We start from the raw sequence: 25,929 nt of genomic DNA, 5'->3' as shown, positions 1-25,929 counted from the left end.
AAACAATAAATGTGTTTGTGAAAAGTCAGATTTCCAGGAGTATCCCCTCTAGTTCTGCCTATCTTTTATCTTGATGTAGGAAAAACAAAGATCCCTGTGTCCCAAATCAGCTATACCTTCTGTTTTGTATAGATAGACTGACAGGATAATTTTTAGTCACATAAAGGGGTTTAGGGAATTCTGTTTTGCTAGAGGGGGGGAAGTAAGAAAACTTCATCTGCAGTCTCCGAAACCTGGGGAAATATAAAACCAATCCAAGCAACAGCAGATATTATTCAGAAAGGTCTGTAAAGGTCAGAGCAAGACAAACCAGTCCAGTGTTGCCTGAGCACTATTTCATAAAGCAACATGCTTTTTTGTTACACTACATCAATTTCTTGCTGTGTTAGCTGTCATGCCACAGAGACTACTCCTTAAAAATGCGTCAGATAGCATGAGTAGCAAGTAACCACATTACTTGCATTGTTCACAGTATTTGCTTTCTTTCTCCTGATCCCCCGTGTGTAAGGAAAAGAATTAATTAGTAACAACATGGGTCAGCTGTGATTACTCTTACTGTGGTCCACAGTGAATATTCATATACAGGGAATATTCAAAACCAAACAAGACCTCCCCACTGTGTGTGTGAAGAAGCATGTCCCTGACCAGTGGGGGAGAAAGGCAAGCTTACCAGTGGTGGCAGGGCTACAATGCACTCACAGAGCTGCCCGCTCCTCCTATTTTTTTCCCTGGCATTTGACAGGGACATGAGCTACACTTAAGAGTGAAGCAAATACAACACAAATGACCCACAAGAAGGTGGTTTTTTTTCCAACTGTGCTTTTTAATTTCTAGCAGTTGTATAATATTAAGCAACTTCACACCAGACTCCCAGGAAAAATGCTTGCATCAGAATCTCTTGTCTGCTTCTGATGGTGCTGAGTAGGAAAAGAGGGTCTCTCTGCAATCAAGTAAGGGGAGTAAGTGACATCTCTGAGTCTTTCTTCGAGTGGCAACAAAGTTAGATTCAGGTGGGGCATTTTCCTATATGTAGAAGGAGAGTATGATATTTCCATCACGAGGCTGATTCTCGTGGATATTTGCAGATGGGGCTTTGATCCAGCTGATGATGCATCCCACGCATAATGAGTGAGAGAGTTAACAGGAAAGCTGTAGAATTAGAAGAGGCAGCTGAGAAGGAGGGGGCTGCTTTTCACCTCCTTGCTACACTTTTCTGGTGATGTCCCATCTATAGCTGTGTACCAGTGTGGGGGACTGGGGATACTGCACCCTGTACAGCAATGCTGCTGCTGCAGCCCTGCAAGAAGGGGAAAGGCAGGCAAAGCTTGGCTGTCCTGTTGGGTAACCAGGTATGAACCCTCAAATTAAGTGGGTGGGTGTGTCTGTGAGCATCTTTGCCAACAAACTCAATACAGCTGCCAGTTTTCATGCCCTGTGAGACCAAGTTTACTATGATGCTACATCATCTGCTGCAGGGGCCAGGAGAGTAACCTAGGGGAGCACTGCAGCTAGGTGGCTGCTTCAGGAGCTTGATGACTGTCTCATGCAGACATAAATGTGCATCGCCCAGGCCTTTTATTAATGGGTTTGACTTTAAACTCTTCATTTTGATTTGGTGGGTCAGTCTTTTAATGGATTATAGCTAGATTTGCAAATGAACAAAAAATTATCTTGCATTGAAAGAAATGTTGACCTTCCTAGTGCTGATAGGAATAATTAGCTACAGAAGCACTGAGCTGTCATGTCGTGGTGAATGGGTGTCCTGAGCGTGCTGGCCCGCAGGTAGCTTTCTTTTTCCACTGGTATGGCAGTTACTGATCCCAGCTATTTGTAGAAGGGCTCATATGGTCACTGTACTTGTTCATATATGCCTTACTTCGGCAGCATGACCAGCATACCCAGGGAAAGCTCGCTGTGGGAGAATAACCTGGAGTACAAAGACCTCCTGCCCTGACATGTGGCGTCCTCCAGCTGCTGGTGGGATCACAAACCTGTCTGATAGGAGCTAGGGAAAAATGCACAACCTACATCTCTGCCTCTATAGACCTGCTTATGAGCCTCAGGTGTGTACATAACAGCCCCTGCTCTTCTTAAGGGGCCAAAACTGGTCTGAAATGACTGCTGGGGCAGAAGGAACAGTGGTGAAAGTGTATCTCTGGCCTGTGAGCAGGACAGCCATTGCCCCTTCCTGCTGCCAGCCCAGCTGGGTGATGTAACCCTCTCCTTGGCTCCCTGCTTGCATCTCAGCTAAAACCCCATCTCAGCAGTGGGGGAGGAAAGATTTATTTTTTCCCTTACATGAGTGTACTGGCTCTGAGATGCTGAATTCTTCCTCCTGCCTCAAATTTCCTGTGTGACATGGAGTACAGTAGTTAATGACTTGAGAGTTCAGTTTTCCAGCTGTAATGTTTTCCTTTCTTCTGACAAATGTTACAGAAATAGATTCTGTAGTACACACAAAGCATCACACCAGTGCAGTGAATGGGAGTGAGGGGGGCAGATTTTGTAAGTTCTGAGAGATAATAAATTTATTTTTATAACTATACCTCTTGAAAAGTATTTTTTTCATTAATTAAATTCTTGAGTCTTGTAATTTTTGGTCATTGGTGCAATTTTTTTGGGTTAGCAATTTGTTCAGCTGTGAATCATTTTGCCTGTTCTGACCTTCCTTTGGAGGCATCTATTTCTGACCTCATGAACAATGCCTTGGGTGAGAAATGAGAACCTGATAGATCGTGCTGATGTCTTCACAGTTGCCCACCGCTCCTGATATGACATGCGCATGTGTGTTCATGTCACAGTGTTTATCAAAACCTTTGTCTATGATTCAAATTAAGGGATAGATACTTGGTTTGGACTTTTATTTCAAAATAGCTCTGCAGAGTGAAGATGAAACATGGATATTGGGACTGAGAGAAAAATGGTTAAAGCAGGGGTGTGTTGGTATGATGCCTTTGTTGTTTTGAAGACTATTTTTTCATTAACTACAGCATGAGCCTGCACATGGGAAGTTGGTTTCCTTGTCGTGTCATTACCTTCATGCAGAGTGGAGAAATTAAACTTATCAGGGGCATTAACCTCCAGTAAACTGTATTGACCCAGCTACTGTGAGTGTTTGAAGAAAGGCAGCTTTATGCTCTTGTTTCATAACATCCTGTGGAAGTCAGAAATAAAAAGGTGCTTCTAAAAAATCTGATTTAGTTAGGGACACAATATGAGCACTTTGTTTTGTGAAGACAAGACAGAAACACAGGAGACTTTGTCCTGGTCGTGCTGTGCTGTGTCAGTGACGGCTATAATCATTCACTTGATTGGCTCAGCAGGACTATTTATCTCCAGGTATTTCACCACTGGTCAATAGAAGCATCTTAATAAGTGATTTTTTGAAATCAGATAAAAATGTTTTCTTCCACTGCTTTTTGTTTGCAGCTGGTATCTCAGAATGGTCGTATGACTGTAATCACCATGTAAACAACTCATCTTTATACAGCTGGCTTGTATCTCCACTGGAGATACTGCAGCACACACATGACAGTCTTTAACACTATTACTTCACTGGATTTTTATTTAAAGAAAAGCAAGTGTCACATAGGGTTTGCCTTGATGTAGCCTATTACAGAGAGTCTGTATGTAGTGTCTGTAAAACCACCTAGCTCTAGAGAGGTGTGTCTGTGAGTGTAAATGACGTGGCCAATGCCTCTGTTTAAGTGAATGAATTATGATACAGGCAAGACAACACTTTCCAAGGGGTTATGGTTACTTTACAGATCAGCAGTAGTGTAAAACTAGGGCCCTGATCATGCAAGCGTCCTTGTGGTTAAGGGAATCTCTACTAGATGCGCTGAAAGGTGCATGAGGGCTTGTAGGGTCAGTGCCTCAGTTTGCCATAGCTCTGCCTCATATAAAGTAATTAGAGCTTGTCTCTTGGTTGATTTTTTATGAAATAATAAAAGTAGCCTGATTATAAAAGCTTCTAGCATCCTGTGGCTAGGTTTTTAGTGCCCACATACTTACGAGCCTATTGGCATTATTACACAGGCACCTTTAAATTGTAACCTCAAGTCACTTTCAATGATCTAACTTCCTTCAGAGTTCTAAGTTATCTGTATTCAGATTTTTCTCATGTAGCAATGAATCGAGGACTCCTTCCAATGTACTTTTGAAACTATAAAATGAAATCCCCTGAATGCCTGCTAAGCTTAATAGAAAACTGTAAGAGGTCAAAAATATTATTTAAGTAAATAAAATACACTGAATGTAAAAAGCCAGCAGACAAATTTTGGATGCTGAAAGTTAAATTGTCATGGCTGATGTTATTGAAGTGATTCTGCACAGCTTGCTAATGACTAGGTCATTAAGGTTAATGTGTTAATGAAACTTAAAAATTGAGAAAGCCATCCTGAATGAAATAAGGGCTCCCTTCTCTCATGTAAAAACTTTTGTTTTAGGTAGTGTATGTCCAGCTCCAGAGCAAACTAACCTCTGTACAAATAAAGATGGCAGAATGTGATTCTATAAAAATAAAGGCTGTGTTCCAAGAAAATGCCTACATTACACTAAAACAGATGAACGTGGGATGCAGTATTTCTGCAAATCATGTCCCATACATGTTATTGCTGATGAAGTCCAAAATCATTATCCAAAATGCTGTTTGTAAATGTTTTCTGAAACCTAAGTCTGACATTGATAAACGTGGTAAACCTTGGATGCTCTTCAATGAGCTGACTCACAGCAACCTGGCAAGCTCATCCCATCTCCATGGGCTAAATCCCCTTCAGTAACAGTGCAGCAAAAACATTTATAAGTGGACACTTTGACCTAGGCTGAAAACCCTATAGCACTCAGCAATTAAACAGGAAGAAACACAAGTTTAGAAAACAATTTTATTAGACAAATTATTTAGACAAATTATACACAGAAAGCTCTGCCACTTGTAACTGAGGCCTCCAAAAAGTGTTTTGTGTATCTGTATAATAGGCAACACATCAAAATAGGCCTATTTTAAATATCGTACATGGTTAACAGGTTTTTTAATAGCTAAAATCACTGCAACATCTGGTATGTCCCTATGTAGCTTGTTGGAAAAAAATTTTTTTTTTTTTTTTTTTTTTTTTTTTTTTTTTTTTACTCAGAAGTGTGGATGAGTTCATGAATGTTACAAGGGGGAAGCAAGTTGTGCATGCTTTTAGACACTTGCTACCCTGGAAACAAAATGGCCTTTTGCACGATAAGAATTCGTTCTGCCTTACACAGTAGACAATATTTGAAGATTTAGTACAAAAAACAGTGACAGTACAAGATGCTCCCCCAGAACAGAATTAGCATCAAAATAGAATAGATCTGAAGAATATACCTTTTAATTTATCCTAAAGCAAATCACATAGGCTGATTCCTATTAATCCTAGCCAAAGAATGAGTTAGATTAAAATATGTGTATGGTTGCATTTAAAAGAAAACCAAACCAAAAAACTCACAGGATAAACTGCTTGCTTTCTACTTAACCGCATTTTTAGTTTTAAGGATTACAAATTGAAAGCTCTTCCTACGTTTCTAACAGGTAACAGTGTTACTTAAAAAAGCTGGTGCCAAAGTGGGCACTGGTTTTGCTCTCACTGCTGTTCTTTTTCTTACTCTATACAGTTGGCACTAATGTAAAAAATACACAGCTCCTCTAAACCTAACTTAACATAGAAAGGGTTAAAATGAGCGCCTGTTCATATTTTTTTTTCCTTAGAACAATACATTATTATAATTAAGGCCACATCTGTATATCTCAAGGGCTTATTTTTTTTTTCTCTACTAACACCATTATTGTATTGATCAACTGTACTGACTTGGAAAAGGATTTATTAACCTTTGATCTATGTTTAACTTCTCTAGAGCTATATTAGTTGTTCATGAACATGGTATACCTAAGAGAGAGTTCCATTTGTCTAATTAATTAAAAGGAAAATTATCAAGATTAGCCTTATAGAATGCTCAATAGCCAATGCAAAACCTAACCAAAGGAGTTACATCTAGGTACAAATGTTAAATTGCCCTGGATGTTCTAATAAAAAAGTATAAAATATGCTCTGTTGGCAAACGATGCAAGTCAGAATAACATTAAAGCAACCCGTCTTTTCTAAATGAAAAGACACCCTGCACTGTACATCTCTCCTGTATACAACACATTTTTACTAAAGCTTTATTAAATGAATTGCAATAGCAACGGCTGCCATTTTATAGCTATATATACATGTATATATATATACACATACCTTTGTGTATATATGTATATATATATATGTATGAGATACTAATTTATTTAACACAACAGAGGCTTCTGCCATATGATACAGTTTACTGTACATAAGAAAAACTTTTAACACTGTACAATCACATAAAGGTCATATGCACTGTTGCAGTGCAAAAGTAGATTTAACTGTAGTCTTTACTGGCATAGTAATGGCTTTTTGTAATCCTACAAAATTGCATTCTTATATTATGGGGCCTGAATGATCTTTTAACTTCATTTGTTTTCCATTCCTTTTTTTTTTTCTTCTTTTGTCTTTTTGCCTTTTTTTTAAAATTTTTTCCATTTTTTGAACTGCAGGGTTTGCCTTTGGTCCACAGTTAAAAGGACACACAGCAGTGGAGCGCTGACCGGATGCAGCAGAGTACATGAAAAATACTTAAGTTATTGCAATTATAGTAAAAAAAGGTGGTGGGGGAGGAGGAGCAAATGCCCTTCTGTAAAGTAATCCTCAGGGTTTTTCTATGCATGAATCGCTGCACATTTCCTATATTTAAAGTATATGAAAAGCCTGAAGTAACCAAAACCTAACGCGGTGATAAACCAAAGAATAAGTGATTCAAGTAGTAAAGAGAATAAGGGGAGACAGAAGAGACCAGACTGAGAAAGCAGAGAAGAGGAGGAGGAAGAGTTGCTACTAATAATTCTGATTCTTAAATAAAATAAAGGAAAAAAACCCCAAACAACCCAAACAGAAAATAACCCTCAAACAAATAAAAAAACCCCCAAACCACAACCCTCAAAAACAAAAAATAAGGAAAAGAAGAAAGGTTACATCCATGTTAGTCCCACAATATTACAGCTGCTCCTTGCAAAGGGAGTCCTAAATAAGAAACAGTGAAGAAACTTGTTCTGGTGCTCAGATGGAGGTGCCTCGGTCTGGGTCACTACCAATATTCAGACCCAGAGTAGGAGTTGGTTGGTAAGGGATAGATGACATTGTTTTGATGGGGCTTCTGAAAAAGCCACCGTTAGGTGCCCTGTGCCTGAAAGGGCCAGTTCGGTGCTCGGGCACGCTGCCGAAGGAGAAACCCGAAGCGGCTTTAGCAGACAGAGTGCGGCTCAGAGTCTGGATCTGCTCTGGTATGAAGGTGGTTGTGGTGATGTGAGTGTTTCTGAAGTCACTGATTTGCTCCAGTGCCTGACGTGTGGGTAAAGTGTCAATGTCCAGCGGGGTCAAGTCAATCGATGAGGTGGAGAACTGTTTATGGGGACTGTCGTCGTCTGTGCAGAGGCTGTTCACACGCCTGTGGAGGTGCTCCAGGTCGATCTCCTTGTCGTCCTGGGGAATGAGAAAAACAAGAGGCACCACTCACCACCGCCGTTTGTGCTGGATTGAAGTTTCACAGGGTGATCAGAACGGCTCGGGAAGCACAATGCACAATTAACTAGAGCTGGCTGTTGGCTCATGGTGTCTCTGAATGTCACCAGCAAACACCCCGTCACCTGAAGCCAGGGGGGTGAAGCCAAACTGAGGCAGACCCTTACACCACAGCTACCTTCAAACCCTGTATCCAAACAAAAAACCTCAAAGCACCACTGGTAGATTTTCAGGAAAAGCCAGGCTCGGAGCTAGGTGGGTTAGACTAGCAACAGCTGAATAACAGTAAACTGCATAATCTCAAATGCCTGGAATGATGCCAGTTCTTCAACTCCGCAAGGAGAACTAAATTTGGATGTCAACATGGGAGGCTCTGAGGGATCAGGTTGCCATCTTTGTCATCCTCTCAGGATTCAAGGAAGGGCTAGAAACATCTCAGGTTCCTTATTGCCTTTATAATGTAAATTGCGGTATAGAAAAGCTGAACATACAGAGGAAAAATCCAAGTGCTGGTGACTCATTGACATCACACAGAAAGGAGTACACCAGCCGATTTTAAATTACAATGCCAACAGAGGGATTAATTATCTTCTTACCTACAAAGAAGCAGTTCCATCTATTCTGATGGAATTATACTTTTGTGGGTGAGAAGGCGGCCTGATTATTTATCATAATATATCATTGCTCCTCTTACCTCTGTCCCTTTTCCTTCTTAAATCTCTCCTCCCAGAGAACTCAATTAAACAGGTTTGTTTGTTATAATTGAGAATTTAAATGAACAGAAGTTAAAAAAGAGGAGGAAATCCCAGGTGACCCAGTAAATCACCTGTATTGCACATACATATTTCTACTTAACTGCAAAGCTTAATTCAAAGCAGCATTAAGTATACATGTACAGGGGTATTCCCTCAGTCTAGGTTGCACAGCTCATTCAGAACAAAAATCAGTTTCAACTAACCTTAAAATTTACCTTAATCTCTGTGAAATTTACTGGCTCTTCCAGGCCACTAGAAATATCTCACACTCTAGGACCTCACAGAGGATAATTAGGCAGCCGATAGATGTGCACTGATGACTTCCAGCCTTGATTACTGAAATTCAATGACTGGCTTGATCCAGAGCTCCCTGAATCAATGGCAAAACTAGTATACCGAATGGGCTTGAGATCCCTCCTTTGTCTAGGAATGAAGTCAAGCACTCTGAAAAAGTCCACACCTAGAATAAACTGCAGGTGTTCATCTATTTAGCGAAATGGATCACTGAACATTTGCACTGGTACCACGCCGAACACAGAGCCCAACTGGAAGGAGACTGAGAGGCCAGCTCCTCTCTGGGATTTTACCCTCCGAAGGCAAGGGCAGGGAGGCAAACCAGGGGAAAAGGGGCAGGGAACAGGGCATCAGGGATCTCCCAGGGACTGGATGATCACTGACCACAGAGGCTTTGGTTTGAGCTCATCACGGGAAGGAAAAAATGCAGTGCTCATTTCTCGGACTTAGCTTTCTGTCTATAGTTTATTCACATGTGACATAGACATGGATGCACAGAACAACCACACAGGTGACATCAAATCCAAACGCATTCACCAAACGCTCTCTCCTAAAAAATTTGGAGCTGCATATGGATGCAGGAGAACATCAGAAAGCTAAAGAAATATACAGAGGCTCCATTAGCACGTGCAAGTCATGACTATGTCTCTGAGGGACAGTCCTAAATATTTTTCTCTTTTGCTTGGGTTTTGTTTGTTTGTTTTTAATTTTGAAAAAAAAACATACAAACACTTTGTAATTTAAAATGCCAATTGGGAAAAGACTGGAATTTCATAATTTCTGAGCCTCTACAAGTTACTCAAAATAGTCCTCTTTCTTTTACAGAGATGCATTTGGGGCTAGGGTCAGACCAGTGAAAATATATAAGCGGTGATACTCTCCCATGCTTAGCCCACAACCCAATCTCCACCCAACTGATACACCAAAATGAGACCCACTCACAGTAAGATTGTGCATATCTCCATAATATGATCTTTCCTCTTCTCTCTTGTGTGATCAGTAGTGAAATATTCAGCAGTTTTCACATTTAAATTATCATCAGGCTTCAGAGTCAACATCCCATTGAGATTACTGGGGCGGTTCATACTTCTCTCAGAGCTACTGTTTAAGGCTGTCTGCAGACTCAGGCAGACATCATTGAATGGGTTACTTCTGGCACGCGACCGAAATGTTATCTTCGCAACCATAAGACAATTTTTTTCAGTATAAATGCTTGCATTCTGGAGCACAAGATGGCAGCCACCAGGAAAAAGGGTTGGCTTGCTGACCACAAAGTGGCCCAATCTGACCCCCGATTCTGGACTAGTGGCCTGGAAGAGCCAATGGATTTCATGGAAGCTAAAATGAATTTTAAGAAAGTTAGTTAAGATGTATTTCTTGCTGAATGACCCCCACATCCAGGATAATGGGGACATTCAGCACATACGTCCATGTTAAACTCAGTTTTGAGCCAAGCTTTTCAATTTAGCGTTGAGATGCAATTTTAAATGCTAAACTAATGACCATATAGCAAAGATCAAGGAGGCCAAATTATACCATTTGTGGAAAGTATACACTTGAATTTCTCAGCATTCGAAAATTGAAATAGAAATTTTTTAGTTGTATAAAATATCTGTGTGGTTTTTTTGTTTTCCTTTGTTATTGATTTTCCTGTTTTGCATCAGATAAATACAAAGTATGAAGTTCTGAAAGTTTGGATGAACAACAATCAAGTAAATTTTAGGTTTTTAAAATAATTTACCAGTTGAAACTATATGGTTTCCACTCCTGAGAAACCCAATTTAAAGACTAGAGATTCCTTTTTTTTTTTCCTTTTAATAATGGTCCGGTCCAGATCTTGAACAAAAAAAAAAAAAAAAAAAAAGCTTGGGAATTAAAACAGGCAAGAAAAGATTAAACGTATTTTAACATCAGTACCAATGCTGTCTAGTTAGGTAGGGTAATTAATCCTTCCCTAATATACAGCATTAGATTAGCAGGAATAAACACAATGGAGAAACTGCAGAGAAAGCAAGACCACTGCACACAAATTAACAGCAATACCCCACAAGCTACACAGATGTGCCTAAGCTACACAGACAGAAAAGCTATATTTGACATTAAAGCTCATATTTGGGTTCAGCTTTGGGTGTTGCTGCCAGGTTTATTTTAATAAATTGTTTTGTCCCTGATTTTTTTTTTTTAGTATTTTGTAGATGTAAATACTTAATTATAAAGGTAAGAAATTTGGTATAAAGTTGCATAAGGCTCAGATGGCTGGTAAAGGGACAGGTAGGTTACCACAGGAAGGAAAGCATTACACATGCAGGTGTAGAAGCAAACTCATCTCAGATGTAAAATAACATATCTCCCTGTGGCCTCCATCCAAGATTTTCTGAAACAAGTCTGTAGTAGATTTCAGAAATAAGCCTGGCCTGAACCTGAAAAATCTAATGTAGCCTTACTTCCCTGGACTTCAGATGCAATAATGAGAACTGAAGTTCATGGAAGTCTCAAGAGGTCAGTATTTCTGAAAATGGGGACAAGACTCAGCCATTGAGCTTAGGGGATATATTTTTCAAGAAGTAACCAAGAAACCTGGTGAGAATTAGCTGTCACCAATGGGAATAATGAACCAAATATTGATGTATTAATAATGTACTATTCTACAAGTAACAGATGTGTTTTACTCAGAATAGTTGCATATTTATACATCATCAACATATATTTATTTCCATTCAAAGAATTTATTTCTAGAAAGAATAACTTAAAAGGTTTTGAGGAACATAATTTATCTTAAAAAATCAGGAAGCTAATGAAGTATCGCAAAATTTGATTACCCACCCTCTCTAGTGCTATAAAGTCAAGGCAGCAATATTTAGGGTGCATGAAAATTCCCCAGGAGAAATGGAGGGTCTAATACCTCTTTTGATGGAACCCGGGAGCCTTTCCTTTTATTCCACCACGTTTCCAACATTGCAATGAAACAGGATAGGACAATCCCTGCAGCGAGGATGCAGAAAACACCTGCAAAACTTTTTATGTCCAGGGCACCTCCTTTCTGTTTGGTATCCACAGATGAGTAAAGATCACACTGACCGTTCTTCGGCCACCATTTATGCTTCAGTATGTCCATGTCACCATTCTGCTGCAGCTCCAAAATCCTGGAGGGGAAAGCACAGAAGTCAGTGGTTATAGTGGGGCAGTGGATAGCGGCACCTGAGAGTGTGAGGATGGAATCTGACTACTTGCAACCTTCCCATATGTCTTGGAAAGCCAAGAAGCTGATGAACCCAGGCAGACTGATTTAGCCAGAAAAGAAAGCTTGAATATGGGGTTGCCTGTTAGACTGAGCACATAGATATCCATATTCTACTCTAGATACAGGAAAGCACACATGACTCTCTCTTGTCTTCTTTTAACAACCTTAATGAAAAGACTTTACTTCATATACCGTATTTTCTTAATTGGCTTTCACTACAGACTATGTCACTAGACTTTTGTAGTGCATTATATATTTGACAATATTTTGCATTTTAATCACTGGAGAAGAGACATTTCAATTAAAAGACTCCCCAGACCAGAAGGAAAATACAGTCCAGACGGACCACAAGTTACACTTTATTATAAATTGATCCTCATCAGGTTACCTACTTGCTGCTTTGGAGAGAGAGAACAAAGCCATCTTATTACAGTCAGTGGTGACCTAAACTAATCTTGCTTAATGTGAGAGTGTGACCCGATGATAAGTGATTCCACAGGAAGGTTCCTTGCTGTGGAATTCACTTGTCCTCGGACCTACATATCCAGCCCATGAAGATTTACTGGGCAGCTTGCAAGGACAATGCACTTAACTAGACTTCCTGTGGGATGAGCAGTTTGAGAAATGGGAATTTTATTTGTAAGAAGATTTTCATATTTAGTTCATTTATTCCTGAGGAGAGTGTTTTTTTTAAAAACATCCAGAAATGACTAGAGTAACAGCTGGGTGTCTCTGGTTATCCAAAATAAAAAATTCAATGATCACATCTAAAAAGAGTAAAACAGAGGGAATGTTTTCCTTCGTATAATAAATTTGTTTTTCATTTCAGTGTTGGAAGACAAACAATTACTTGCGCAATCATTTGACACAGCATGCAAAGAAATCCAAGTGCACACAAACCAGCAGAGGTCTGGGATGTTGCTGCCAGAGACTGTACTGCATCAGAGGGGGAAGAAAAGCTGTCCTACTGTCTCAGGGCTACCCTAACAGCTCAATACAGTGGTCTACATCATCAGCCTTGAAAGGGAGTTTGAATGCACCTTGGAAGCACAGAGCAACTGCTCTATACAGAATTTACTCAGTCTCCCATGCTGCTTGAATAGGCAGTCGTGTCAGTGAAGTCACGTAATTTTCTGTGGCACATCCAAATGACCATATATTTATGCTGTGGTCCTACCAGGAATGGGAGACCTGACACAGCCACCAGGGGCTGAAATCTCAGCACAGCTCTGTAATAAGCTTCCACTTCCTACCTAGTAGTACAACTGGTGCCTGAGATCCTCACCTGTTCAGAGGGGAACTGCTTGTTTACCTCTGTGCTGTACCAAAGGGAACAGTGCCCTCAAGGAACAGATCACAGGCAATACACGTCCTTGGAGATGCCAGGATCACCTTGTTCGTATAGCTTTGTGTTTATAAGAAGTGGGACAAATTCTGTGCAGTGCCTGCTGACACTATATCGCTGAAGGTCCAGCCCTGGAGAGGGGCAAACAAGAACACAGTTGCCTGGGCTATATTTTGAATTCTCCCAAACTCAGAGCCAACCTGGGGAAACCTCATCCTGAAGCTTCCTGAGGCAGCAGGGATGTGTCAAGGTTGGGAGAATTCTCCATTCTGTTACAAGAGACAGAGTAGCTGTTATGAGACATCCATGTTCGGAGGAGCTTTGGAGGCATGTGGACCATACACAGGAGTGCTGTCATTGCTGCCTACAGCTGCCTATTGGGAGTGTGTAGAGAAGCTGAAGCTAGACCCAGTGACAGGAAGAGATGCAACTGGGATAAACCAGAAGATAAGAAATTCCAACTAGATAAGAGAAGAATGGGAGAGGTCAAACACTGGAACAGAGGATTTATGGCACCACCACCCTTGACAACATTCAAAGACCCACTGGGAAAGACCCAGAGCAAACTGACCTAACTGGACCTGCTCTGATCAGAGGGCTGGACTGGAGACCAGATTACTGCTCTGCAACTGCAAACACAGTCCATATGCTACCCTCTATCATGGCATACAATCCTTACAGAAAGAACTCACCATAATCCTGGTTCCTGCTGCCCTAGAATCCTGTAATAGGATTTAGGTGAGCATTTTGCCCAAATATGCCAGTCTGACAGGTTAGCAGGAGCAGATAGTAAGCACAAACAGAACCTTTTCGTATAAGTTCTTGTGGAATAACAGTAGATTAATTTTCAATGCCTAATCCAAACATACGTGGTTTTATATTTAGGAATTACTGCACTATCTACACAAGGCAGTAACAGAACAACATCCATGGGGCTTATTTCTTCCAGCAGTGGCTGTAATCCCTGAGCAGGACTATTTTCTCTGTTTTATTCAGTCAGGAATAGAATGAACCATCCAAATGATTGCTCTATTCTCATTAATTAAATGATTCTTCACTTGTCAGTATAATTCTTGATTACACAAGACATCTTTTTAACAAAAGACATTTGCATAAAAACACTGAGCTTTGGCTTGTTCCTTAATGGAGATTTATTCCTAATTGTACTCCTGGTAATTATTGGCAATTTTCTTTATGGATGTAACATATAGTTCAATTATTTAAAGGAAAACATAAAAAAAGCAGCAGAAACCAGTGATAGTAATGGTATCATTAAACGGAAAAGCTTGAGAAGTCAAAAGCTTATAATGAAGCCTTGTAAAACTGCAGCTTAAAACAGATGTTGAGGGATAAAATATATATCAACAGAAATGATAAGAGCACGAATATCTAACTCTATTAATGTGATGCAGAGAACAAGGAAGATCATGCTTCTCTTAGACTTCGCAAACACTTTGTTCTGAATTCACCTGTCTGCGGAACTAAAATAATAGTTAACATACTAAGAAGATTTAACACTTCTGACCTGTTTCTAGTTATGAAACTTCCTATTTTAGTAGCTCATTTTCATAAACAAAAATTGTACTTTAATGAAAATGCCAGGAAAAACACAGGAGGATGGGAGGATAGCACACGAGTACTGCTATCCCTGAGTGCTGCAGGAGCCTCCCACACGATGGCACTCTTTCCATAAAAATATGTGATTTTGCCGCAGCTCCTGGTGGGTGCCCTGATACACTCTAATCAGATGTACCTGTTGGGTGGCAGACACTACAATCAGTTTGATATTTGATTTTCAAATTTAATAAATGACTAAAGTAATAATGCATTAACTAAATGCTCTGAATGATAATGATGTTCTAATGCTATAATTCCAGCAAGTGCCTCTTTTTCCAAGTCCCAGATGTTTAAAACAACTTTTTCCTCGAGAGACTTGGCTCCTTTGAGCCTGCTGTATTGGTGTAGAGTAGTATTGCAACACATAAGCCAGTAGAAAGAGTGGTGGAAAGTATTAAGTAGGAGGCAGGAGTTCCTGCTGTTTCAAAATACCACAGTCTCAAAAGGCTTACAAAAGAAGTCTATATATTGAAACAATCTGATTTGTCCAAAAAATACCATGACCTCTGAAACTTGCTTATGGATAGAGTGTAGATCTTAATATATTTTTCTTTAGCAGGGTAATGTTAGAGTAACATTTTTCAAGGCAATGACGTAAATTTATCGAGCTGCACAAAAGAAAATGTCTGCATGCAGTTTAATGGATTTGGCTCTGAATTCACAGTGCCAAGTGATGTCTAGAGGATAGAAACATAGAAAACTAAACTGCCTGTGGTTTCTAAATCTAACAGGGATGTGAACAAATCCTACTGAATCAATGGGAATAGGGCTGGATTCCACTCACTAACTACATACTTCTCTGCTGGCAGTGAAATGTGATCACTCCTCCAAAATACCCACAGATAAAAAGCTCCCAGCCTAATATGTGCAAGGTGTCACAAATGCTACACAATTGAGACTTCTGTGACAACACTTTTTTTGATGTAATTTTATTCTGAGCTATCAGTAGTGAGCAAAAGATACGACAGGACACTTACAATGCTATCAGAAATGCCAGTGCATGTTCTGGGATGTCAGAGGTTACTGAATATCAGCTTCCTGCACCAGGAACATGTTATCCAGAGGGATAACTTCACCATTGGCACTGATGGGGAAGAGGAGATGATGAGGCGCTATTCTGTCCCTAGTCAGAAGATCAGGGTGCAGTAGAGAGCAGATGCGCAGAGTTGTGTGATGAATGCCCACCGTCGAAAGGGGGAGAAAAAGTAAATTAAAAATAATAAAAAAAAAAGAACAAAAGAAGTGGCTATATTGGTATACCTTAGTGGGCTGTGCCTTGGGGGTCTGAGCCAAGGTCCCAGGCCTTGTGCTTGCTCCCAGGGGGCTCCTGGGAAACTGCTGTGGATTGCATTTGGGAGCACTTGGTACTTGCAGATGGGGCCAGGTGGTTACAAGACCTCTAGTAGCTTCTGCAGTGGATAGCCAAGAGTCAAATTCCTCGGGCAAAACCTCTTCACTGGAGTTTTTCTAACAAAAATCTGGTATAAAGTTTTTGCAGAATTTGGTTTTCCTCTTCAAATAAGATATAAAACTAAGCATCCTTCAGTTATCAAAGTAGACAAGTAGGAACCCACAAGGAAAATTTGTGGTTTTGTTTTTTTTTTATTTCAGTGAAGCAACTGCCTAATCTTTCTTATTCACTGCAATATCTGGAGTGATGCCAACTCCTATTGCATCTCCCATTGCATCTCCCAGAGCAAGCTTTAGGTTTTGGCAAAGCAGCTTTCACCAGTGCCACCTGGAAGGCTGGCTCAGGGCTTTGGTGCCAGAGAGGGATGGCTGCTGCCCAGCCTGGATTGCTGCCTCTTGACAGGGAAAGAGGTAGTCCCAGACATGGGGAAGGAAATGGGAAATAAGAATGGAAATAAGAATAGGCAAGTCCTCCTGGAGACAGGACTCTTGGGGTCCTTTCCATCTCCTCCCCCACCAGTGGCACCTCATCGTCTCACTGAGACCTGATGAATTTTCATATTTTGCCCTTATCCTTGAGGCCTTGAGGGAAACACATGTTGATGCTCAAAGCCTTGACTTTTATGCTATAAATCATGTTTGCATCATATTTCAGCAGGAAAAGCATGTGTGAGAAGGTGTAGGGCAGAAGTCATTGTTCCCAGGTGAAAGAAAGAGGGGAGCAGTGCCAGTGCCTGCTCCTGGGTGGACTGAGGTGATGCTAGGAGAGCTTGCCAGATGAGCCAAACACCCAGAGGCAGAGAGATCATTGCTATTCCAGTCCTTTCTTTAACTACAGATCTTGATATCTGTGAGAATTTTTAGGTTTGAAGAGACTGTTTTCTGTGTGTGGATTTTTTTTTAAGCCAGCTTTTTAATGAGCTGCCAATCACGGGCTCCATGAGAGGAAATTTTTCGTGCCAGCCAAATGCTGCCAGATTAGACGAAGCGGTGTTCCCTCTCCACCCATTCCCACCACTTAACCCAGCAAAAGAGTGCCCTTGGGTCCAGCTGCAAAGCCTGTTTTATGGCAGAGACTCCAAGCAGATTTAAACCCAACTAGCTTGTGGCCCATGAAGGCAGGCAGGTGGTCGTCTTCTGATCTGCCCTTCAGCAGTGCTCGGCATCACAGTGCTGTCACTAGGAAGTCAGTGCACAGAAACAAGGATAAGCATCTCACCTTCTAGAGATAGAAGAAGCAGCAGTAAACCAGAAGCTGCTGTTCAGCATTAAGGATTTGCATATCAAACAATATTAAAAGAGAGAAAGCAGTTGACCTTCTGTTTTGCTCAGCAACAAACCATTAGCTTCTAAAGATGCAGCACTCATGACTCAGATCCCATAAATTAGTATCACTTTATTCAATTTAGTGAACTTCTTCTTACTTAAATCTTTTTGAACTTACATGGACACTCTCTCAAATACAGAGGGCTAACCTTAAAAGAAATGGCATCTGCAGTAATAAGAAATGAGATATTAACTCTGTTATATGACTGGTGGAATTTTATGAGGACAGCTCTACAATAATTTTTTTCAAGCTGCACAGCTTTGCTGAGTACATACGAACAATTCAGAAACATAGATAAAGATGAAAATCAAGTTAATAAAGACCTTCTGCTTACTTTTTATATCGAAAAATAGAGGTGAGCTTTACTGGCCTTTCATTGTGAAGAACTTTTCTGCTCAGGAGAAAGCAGCAATAAAAGTATTAGTACCTATTTATAAATCCCAAATGACAAGAGAACATCTACAGACAGCTACATAAATATCATGAGTTCATTAAGCTCAGTGCTGTTATGGTAAACACCAAATTAATTCATTATGGTGAGTCACGGTACACCGCCAACCTTATTAAAACAAAGAAATGTACTTTCAAGGTACATTGGTTCCCGTACACTACCCATATTCCAGTCCTCTTTTAGAAAATTACTTGAGAAATGATACTTACTAAGCTTTATAAAAAATTCAGTACTTCATGGCCACATGAACAGCCGGGACCTAATTTTTCTCTTGCTTTCATTACCATAAGCCAGAAGCAAGTACAGGGACAGCTCATGGAGTCTGCAGAAGAGCAAAGCAGACTTTGATGCTCTCCCCTCAACTAGGACAGCTCTGTACTCACTCTCCCTGGTCTGCACCAAGAAAAGCATCTTGCTAACTGCCCATGTTTCCAACACTGTCTCCAAGATTCAAAGATCAGGTGTGATGTGTGTGACTGCCATAGAATGGAGATAGTGCTCATTCCTAAAATTACACTTTCTTCAAACTATCCCCTACAATAGTTCTTGTGAACACCAGAGGCAGTCAGAAATGATATTGTGGCTATGTGTGAGTAGACTGTATGAATACACATATACAACTTAAGGACTTGAGTTGCAGGTCCCAAGCAGTGTGTAAGTAAATCAGTAGCTCCTTTCATAACTGTAATAATTGATAATTGCACACAAAACCAGGAAACCTAAATGTCCAAAGTCATCAGGATTTTCATCATTAACTTACAGACAGCAGAACCCAACATAGAGCACACCTGGGAACCCCAGCCCTTCTGGATAGGCTGTGAAAAAGGCATGGCATTTTTCTGAATCAGGATACCTAGACTAGCCCAAGATGGAAAGCTTGAAAAGTGCCTTTTCAGTCACCACATATTTCTTAGATGTCTTCTCCCCAAAAATCTCACCTCACTGAACATTTCCTCCAGCGTCACTTGTCAGCTGACCCCTGCCTGAGCAGCCCTGTGGTTAACAAGCCATGTAAATAACCATTCTCCTGCTTAGCAGCAGAAAGAAAACAGTTGAAAAAACCACTTTAGTTTGACTTTGTTATTGTTTTTTTTCCATGAGTGAGATGCAAACAGACAGTTATTAGGCTCAATTACTATTTCATCTAGTGCATTCTCAGATTTTTTTGGACACAAAGCAATAAATCAAACACTGAAAGTTTTCATTAAGAAAACATCAAAATGAAATACTAAAATATTTGTCTTTTAAGGAATTATTATTTAGTTAGATCATAGGGAATAACTTTAACTAATCTGTTTAGATCATCTGCTGCTGTCCTGTCAGAAGGATAAATAAATCAGTTCACTGACCTAATGTAGCACTGAACGAACCCACAAGTCTTGTCTTCAGCTGAGAAGGAATTGCCTTAGAAATCAAATTATTAACATGATTAATCTTAAGAGTTGCAGTGACTAGTGAACTTCAATTTTTTTATGTTGTACATGTTTATGCCACCTTTAAAAGTCAAGCACTTATTATAGCTATGACAATATGGTATTTGCTAATATCAAAATTGGACTCCAGCGAATCGACAACAGGCAGAATGAAAGCAAGCCAAAGAGACGCAAGAGAACTGAAAAGGAAAAGACAGTAAGTCCCACAGAGACCCAGAGCATATCTGCAGTCAGAAAGGCAACACCTTGGGTGGTCTTTGAAAATGTCAGCATCATCCTTAAGCACACTGTGATATTTGGGTTATTGGGTGCAGGAAAAGATCTTTCATTTTAGTGTAAGAACCTGGAAATTATCATCTTAGCTTGGAGTCATGCTTTGGGCAGTGCAAAGCCTCACACTATACAAACTACCTACATCCACATTTTGAGAAATACAAGACACATCAGTTACACTAAGTCCTGTTAACTGACAGTCTAGCATATCTCTTTTATGAAAGTAAGAGATCTAGGTGGCACTTGCATATTTGACATTTATTTGCTATATACCTAAGCAAAAATGACAAAAGATATTTTGTTATGATGGTTCTCTCAAAATATATAGCCAATGATTCTCTCATGTTTTAAACTGTTTGTACAGGGCTTTTAAGACAAAAAAACCTAAAACCAAAATCTTCAAGATTTTCTTTTTGATAGTGTTTAAATGCATGATTTACATAGCTTGATTTAAATATCATAATTTGGATTAGAAAGACCTCAAATCAATAGCTTAAAGCTATTTCCAAGGTGAACAGAATTGTTGATAGAATAGGAGAAGCTAGACAGATAAATACAGAGTCTGAAGATCAAATCACAGTAATACGCTTTGTGTCTGAAATTTGACATTTAAAAATATCTCAAATGCTTTTATCTTGGTCCTTGGTTACAGCTGTGAAAGCTTCCCAGATTCATTCCCATCCAGGGTTTTAAACACATTGAAGTTTGAAACCAGTACTTCTGTACATCAACACTGTAATAAACAACCTTATAGATTAACATTATACTGAGGAGAGCCCTCTCCAGAAAACCCTTTGGACAACGAAAGTGAAAATGTTTAAGATTATTGTATATTATTGCCTTAAAATATATTATTGCTTCAAAATTTAATTAATTACTTTGATTTGCACTCTCAAGCAAATCCATTTCATAGAGGAACCGTTTCTAGAGACACCTCCAAAATATGTTCTTTCTTTAAAGCCTATCTCAGATCATATAAATACTCTTCAAATATTTACATCAGTATAGTGCTATCTGGGGAAGCCTAAGGAATAGCCACAATTTTGCCTTAGAAAATTATGAGACCTTGCCAAATTTACTGGAGATACTGAAGAGTGGATTGGACCACACTTAAAAAAAATAATATTTCTTATTTCACACCTTGAGGTTTGAGGAATTCTACTCCTGCTCTTCAGTCTAAACTTGTGTCAAACCAGACTTCTGACACAAGCCTGGCCCAAGTTACAAACCGATTTGCCTGAGATGGGTGCCCTGGATATATTATATTGCCTAGGGCACCTCGGCTGGTCTGGGGCTCGCTCTGCCTACTTTCCCTTCTAATATGCATCAGGTAAGCCTTCCTCAAAGACATGAGATCATAAATTTCTCTACTTTGATGAGCATTCACATTTTTTAACATCCCTCCAAGGAGGGCTTTAACCTGTCTTAAAAAGAAAATTATGAAAGACAAGATAGTACAACTTTGCAAGCAAGAAGCTGCCTGACTGCTGCGCTATGGTCGATCTGTGCACAGCACTAACTGCGCTGTGTTGCTGCTCCCTTTTGTAACCATGTTGCTCTTACGTATGGGGAGATAAGGTAGGAACTGGTGTAGTTTCTCTTCTTCACCAGACTTAGCGATCACTTTCAATAACGCATCAGCGTGTCACGCTGACACCTCTGCGTATGCAGGTTTTGTGCCAGCGGGAGAACATACTGGCCATCAAAGCACCTTTCTGTGCTCTTGCAGGGCTACCAGCAATGCAGAGAGATGAAGAAGCCTGGCAGAGAAACCCTGCTAGCTACTGGTGGTTATAAAAGTTAATAATTGATGATTTATTGCCCACCTTCCACTGCAGTGTGTGTCCTGGGGGGTTGCAGTCTACCTTGCATGATAGGAATCAGGGCTTTAAGCAGCACGGTGTTTACTCGAAGGATTCACACTACCTGAGATTTCCATGTTATGAAGAAGTGTCTCGATAAGAACCAAGTGCCATTCAATCCAGATAACAATCTGCAGGAGGACTGAGTGTTTATTCTGTTAATAAAGGCATCTCCATAGTAATGCTGCAGTTTTTCAAGAGTCTGTGTTCTTGTCTCACAAACTTTGCCTAATCAGGTCCTCTGGTCCCTTCTGCATTGCAATAAGCAAGGGCTGTCTTCACCTGTTTGTGATGTTAATTTTTAAATTGATTTTATTTCTTCAGGATTTTAGTGCTTTGGAACAGGGCAGAACAATCCAAACCTACCATTACTTTTGCTGCTGAAGAAAGCAGAGCAGAAAGGAACCAGGGGGAGGATCTGAAGTTTCGCATTTCACCTCATACCTTTTTCCCCCTCAAATCTAGGCCCATATTATTCACACAAACTTGAGGGATGTCTGTTCTGTGCAAAACAAGTTTGTTAGACAAAACATGCAAGCCTATAAAGGCACTAGAATACCTAAATCTTCTGTCAGAAATTTCAGCCCAGACAGAAGCAGGAGGAAATAACTGCTTTTCTTTGCAGCCGATCTATCCAGATCAAAACTGAGACTTTTACATAAAGTAGAATAATATTCAATTCTTGCCACCTGCAAGGACATACCCCTCTAGTGGCCTTTATTTCTAATATTTCATATTGGAGCATCCAAATTTTTGATTCAACAGCAAACATACAGAAGCATGTTAGAAATTATGTAACCATGAAAAGTTTCAAAGGATAATCTTAAAATTAATTCTTAAATTGAACATTAAAAAAAAATCAGCTTCCTGACAGAGCAATATACAATCTAAATATTTTTTAAAACTCAGAATGATTTTGAAACATTTGATATTGTAATAAGACTTAGTGATTTTCATTATGAACCCTGTCTTCGTTCACTGCATATCTTGATTATCAAAGTCCACATGGTTAAATCAAGTAATTTCCTTACATTTTATTCTTAAAAGTAAGCAAAATTTCTGTATGTAGTTTTTCAGTCTTGGAACTCCTAATTGTTTCTCAGTGTTTGAGGGGTTTCTATGTCTTTAGAGGTGTGGGTTTTCCCCCCCCCACCAATCTGTTGGTAACTGACCTGAACATTATCTTCTATTCAGCTCAGGGGAATAGGAGAAAGGAAACATAAGCTTGCATAGCAATGACAGCAGACATCACTTGTGTCCTAAAAGTGTTTTACAGCTTGACCAAGCAAATCTTCAATTACAGCAGATGCCTTGGAGCAAAAATCTTTCATAGTCAGCCAGACCAGATAATGGGCTCATTTGCCCTCTGTTATTGTACCTACAGTCACTTCTTTCATAAAATTATTAATCCTACTTGCAGTTTTGCAATTTCTACCATGGAAACCTCAGAGGAGGAACCTTAGGAGCAAATAAATGAACCTTTCCCTCCTTCTCCCTTTACTCCCTCTCCAGTAGACACAGCTCATGAAGCAACTTTCCACAGGGACCACTGAGCTGCGTTTGCTCATTGTCTCATGACGCTGTGCCACAGCTGACTGGCATGGTTCACTACTACTGACAGAGGGCAATGCCAGGATTTGCTGTGTAACATTAAAAAGCACATCCCATCGTTTTCCTGTGCACTGTGCCAGATAAACTGTGGTTGAAAGAAATAACCCCAGAAATAAAATGTGAGGAACTCCCAGGTGCTTTCTATCATCTTCCCTCTGCAGAATGCCAATGGCTTTATAGGAAATTTAACAATTTTATAGCATAGGTCAAAACCAAGCAACTTGGCACTGAGATTCAATTTGGATAAGCCCATGAGCCTGCTCAGTTGATCTGTGCATATCTTTTTCAAGACCAAGGACATGAGGGCAAATTCTGCAGCTCTTTTTCATACAGTAGGGAAGTGAGCTCCTTTCTGCTGGCAGAGGCAGATCCGAGAGCTTGGTGAGGGCTCCTGTTGCTGTTATGCTGCTTGTTGCACAGCTCAGAGCATGGGGCAAGTTTGGTGAAATTCAGGTTCCATCATCCCTAGTAAGGAGAGTCAGATGTAGAGTAGGTGCAATCAGATGTAGAGTTTAGAGGAGAGACAAGAAAAGGGGAGACATTAAAAAAAGTCACCCAAGTTTAGAGGAAGAATCAAGACCATGCCAACTTCTCTTGAAAAAGTTGTCTGGCAGAAGAGGTGGGAGCATGAATGGCGGGGTATTCTCAACCCTGATTTCCCAATTCCAGAAAGTAAAAGTTTATTTGTGGGAGGGCAAAGGAGGATATTAACAGGTTTTTATTTTTATCCATCCAGTTCACCTTTCTCTGCCTCTGTGTCAGACTGAAAATTAGGACTCCACCAAATGGCCCTGTCGCCATCCTGCAAATTCACAGCTGCAGAAGATGACACACAGTAAATCACTGTCCTCTCACTGAGAGCTGCCATAAATAATGCCACAGGAGTTTCCCCCCTGCAACCAGCAGCTGCCTGCAACTGCTGGGCACAAAGCTGTAACGCAGCCCCCAGGTAGGGAACAGAGAGAAGGTAAAACAGAACAGTCTGGAAAATAAGATCCTGGCATTTATCATCGTGTTAACTTGTAAGCTTTAAAAATATTTGTCTCTTCTACAGAATTTCTATATAAGTTGTCATAACTTCAGACAAATTTCAGGAATACTCTATGTTAGTTTTTTAAACATACCTAATCTTAAAAGATTTTCATTAACAAGTTTTACCACTCTGCCTGTACAGAGAAGAAAGCTGAGTCTGAGTCAGAGACCACGATCAAACCTTAGGTGTGGGGTGAAAGCAGTGGCTGAACCCAGTCCCTGCTTTCTCTGTTCCTTTTTGCAGTTGGTATATTTATTTGTTTTCCTAAGAGAAGTCTAGGGCAAAAGAGAAGGCAAGGAAAAGAGCAGTTTGGAAGGCTACATTGACAGGTAGAAAAGGCTGAAGACGTGAAAGTGCATTAGCCATGACTTCCCCAGCAAGCAGCTGGCTTACTCTATTGCTCAGTCTCTACATCAATGACAGCTTTGAAGGCTTAGCCTCTCTCTCACAGGCATTTCCCAAACATGGGAACAACCTTAGGGTTACCAGCAGGGCCAAGCTCTGGGCAGGACTGGCCCACAGGGAAACTCCAAAGCACTGATCTGTAGAGAACTGGAAGGGACATGGACTTCATGGCAGCTGGGCAATATCACAGCCCCTCTCCAGCTCTGGAGGGATTAGAGCAGCACCAGTGGGCAGGGACATAAGGGGGTGATGGAAGAAGGGATGAGATCCTTCTTTACATTGCCAGCAAAGCTGTAACATTTCCCTGCCCTTTACAGCACCACTTGGCACGTCAAAGCTCTGCACCATTCACACCTTGGATAACACACTATCCATAACTATCATTTCTTCACCTAATTTGGGTCAGACAAGCTCCAGGGGATACTTCTCTCCCTGGGAGCACTTCACTGAAGAGAGAGATCAAGGATATGTATTGCAGTACATCTCATGGACGCTGCCTGCAGATGGGGGTAAATAGCTAAAATTCTAAGGTAATGTCAGATTCATTCCTATCCTGTTTGGGAAAAGTAGGAGCAGGGGCTTTTTCCAGTTCTGTAAATACATATTATATAAATACATAAATAAAGATATATTCAAACACTGACAATTGGTTAAAAAAAAATGCTAGGAACATTCAGATATGAAGATAAGGCCATGAATGACTGTGGAGATTATGATGATAGAGGGAGCTTTACATGGAGATTATTGTGTGGATATTTGGGGTTGAGCATATTCCAATGCAATTTCATGTTGCTATTTGGTTTTTTTGTTTTGCTTTTTTAAAAAATTTTTATTTTTTAGACTAGTTTCTAATTCTGATTTAAATTATAAACTAAGAAGACTAGTGTTGTTTTTTCTTCCAGTCCTCCCTTTTTGTTTGCATTTCAGATCAAACTGGATATTCTGATCCAGTTTCTCAGAGAGCAAGACGCACACTCAGGATGTAGGCAAACTGGGCTTCTATCCTGCTTGCCTAATTCAAAGCAGGGACTGGAAGTGAAATCACCTTTATAACAGGGATTATAAGGTAGAGAATTCATGACAGTGACAGCAATAAGAGTCTCTTGCCCCTGCAAGTAAATCTCTAGCTTAGGAAACTATTGCAGGGAGCAGGAAAATCAGATACAGGAACATGCCTGCATTAAGGAAATCTTAATGCAGGCAGGTTGGAAAAAACAGATACTGAAGCTTAGGTTTTTTTTTTTTTTTTTTTTTTT

General features: G+C 40.2%; 1 protein-coding gene across 1 annotated transcript in view; it reads right to left on the bottom strand.

Annotated features, from left to right (window-relative positions):
- Nucleotides 1–6,529: 6,529 nt before the first annotated feature.
- The window catches only part of LOC108500870 (glutamate receptor ionotropic, delta-2), a gene marked incomplete at its 5' end in the record, with an annotated part of 287,748 nt that continues 268,348 nt past the window's right edge, over nt 6,530–25,929 (bottom strand). Inside the window, 2 exons of the mRNA XM_017822214.1 lie at nt 6,530–7,577; nt 11,568–11,808. Coding sequence (XP_017677703.1) covers nt 7,155–7,577; nt 11,568–11,808 — 664 coding nt within the window. The remainder of the gene's footprint in view (nt 7,578–11,567; nt 11,809–25,929) is intronic.

This window comes from Lepidothrix coronata, unplaced genomic scaffold (genome assembly GCF_001604755.1).
Source record: "Lepidothrix coronata isolate B3197 unplaced genomic scaffold, Lepidothrix_coronata-1.0 Scaffold96, whole genome shotgun sequence".
Classification (NCBI taxonomy): Eukaryota; Metazoa; Chordata; class Aves; order Passeriformes; family Pipridae; genus Lepidothrix; species Lepidothrix coronata.
This window is presented reverse-complemented; position numbering and strand designations above follow the sequence as displayed.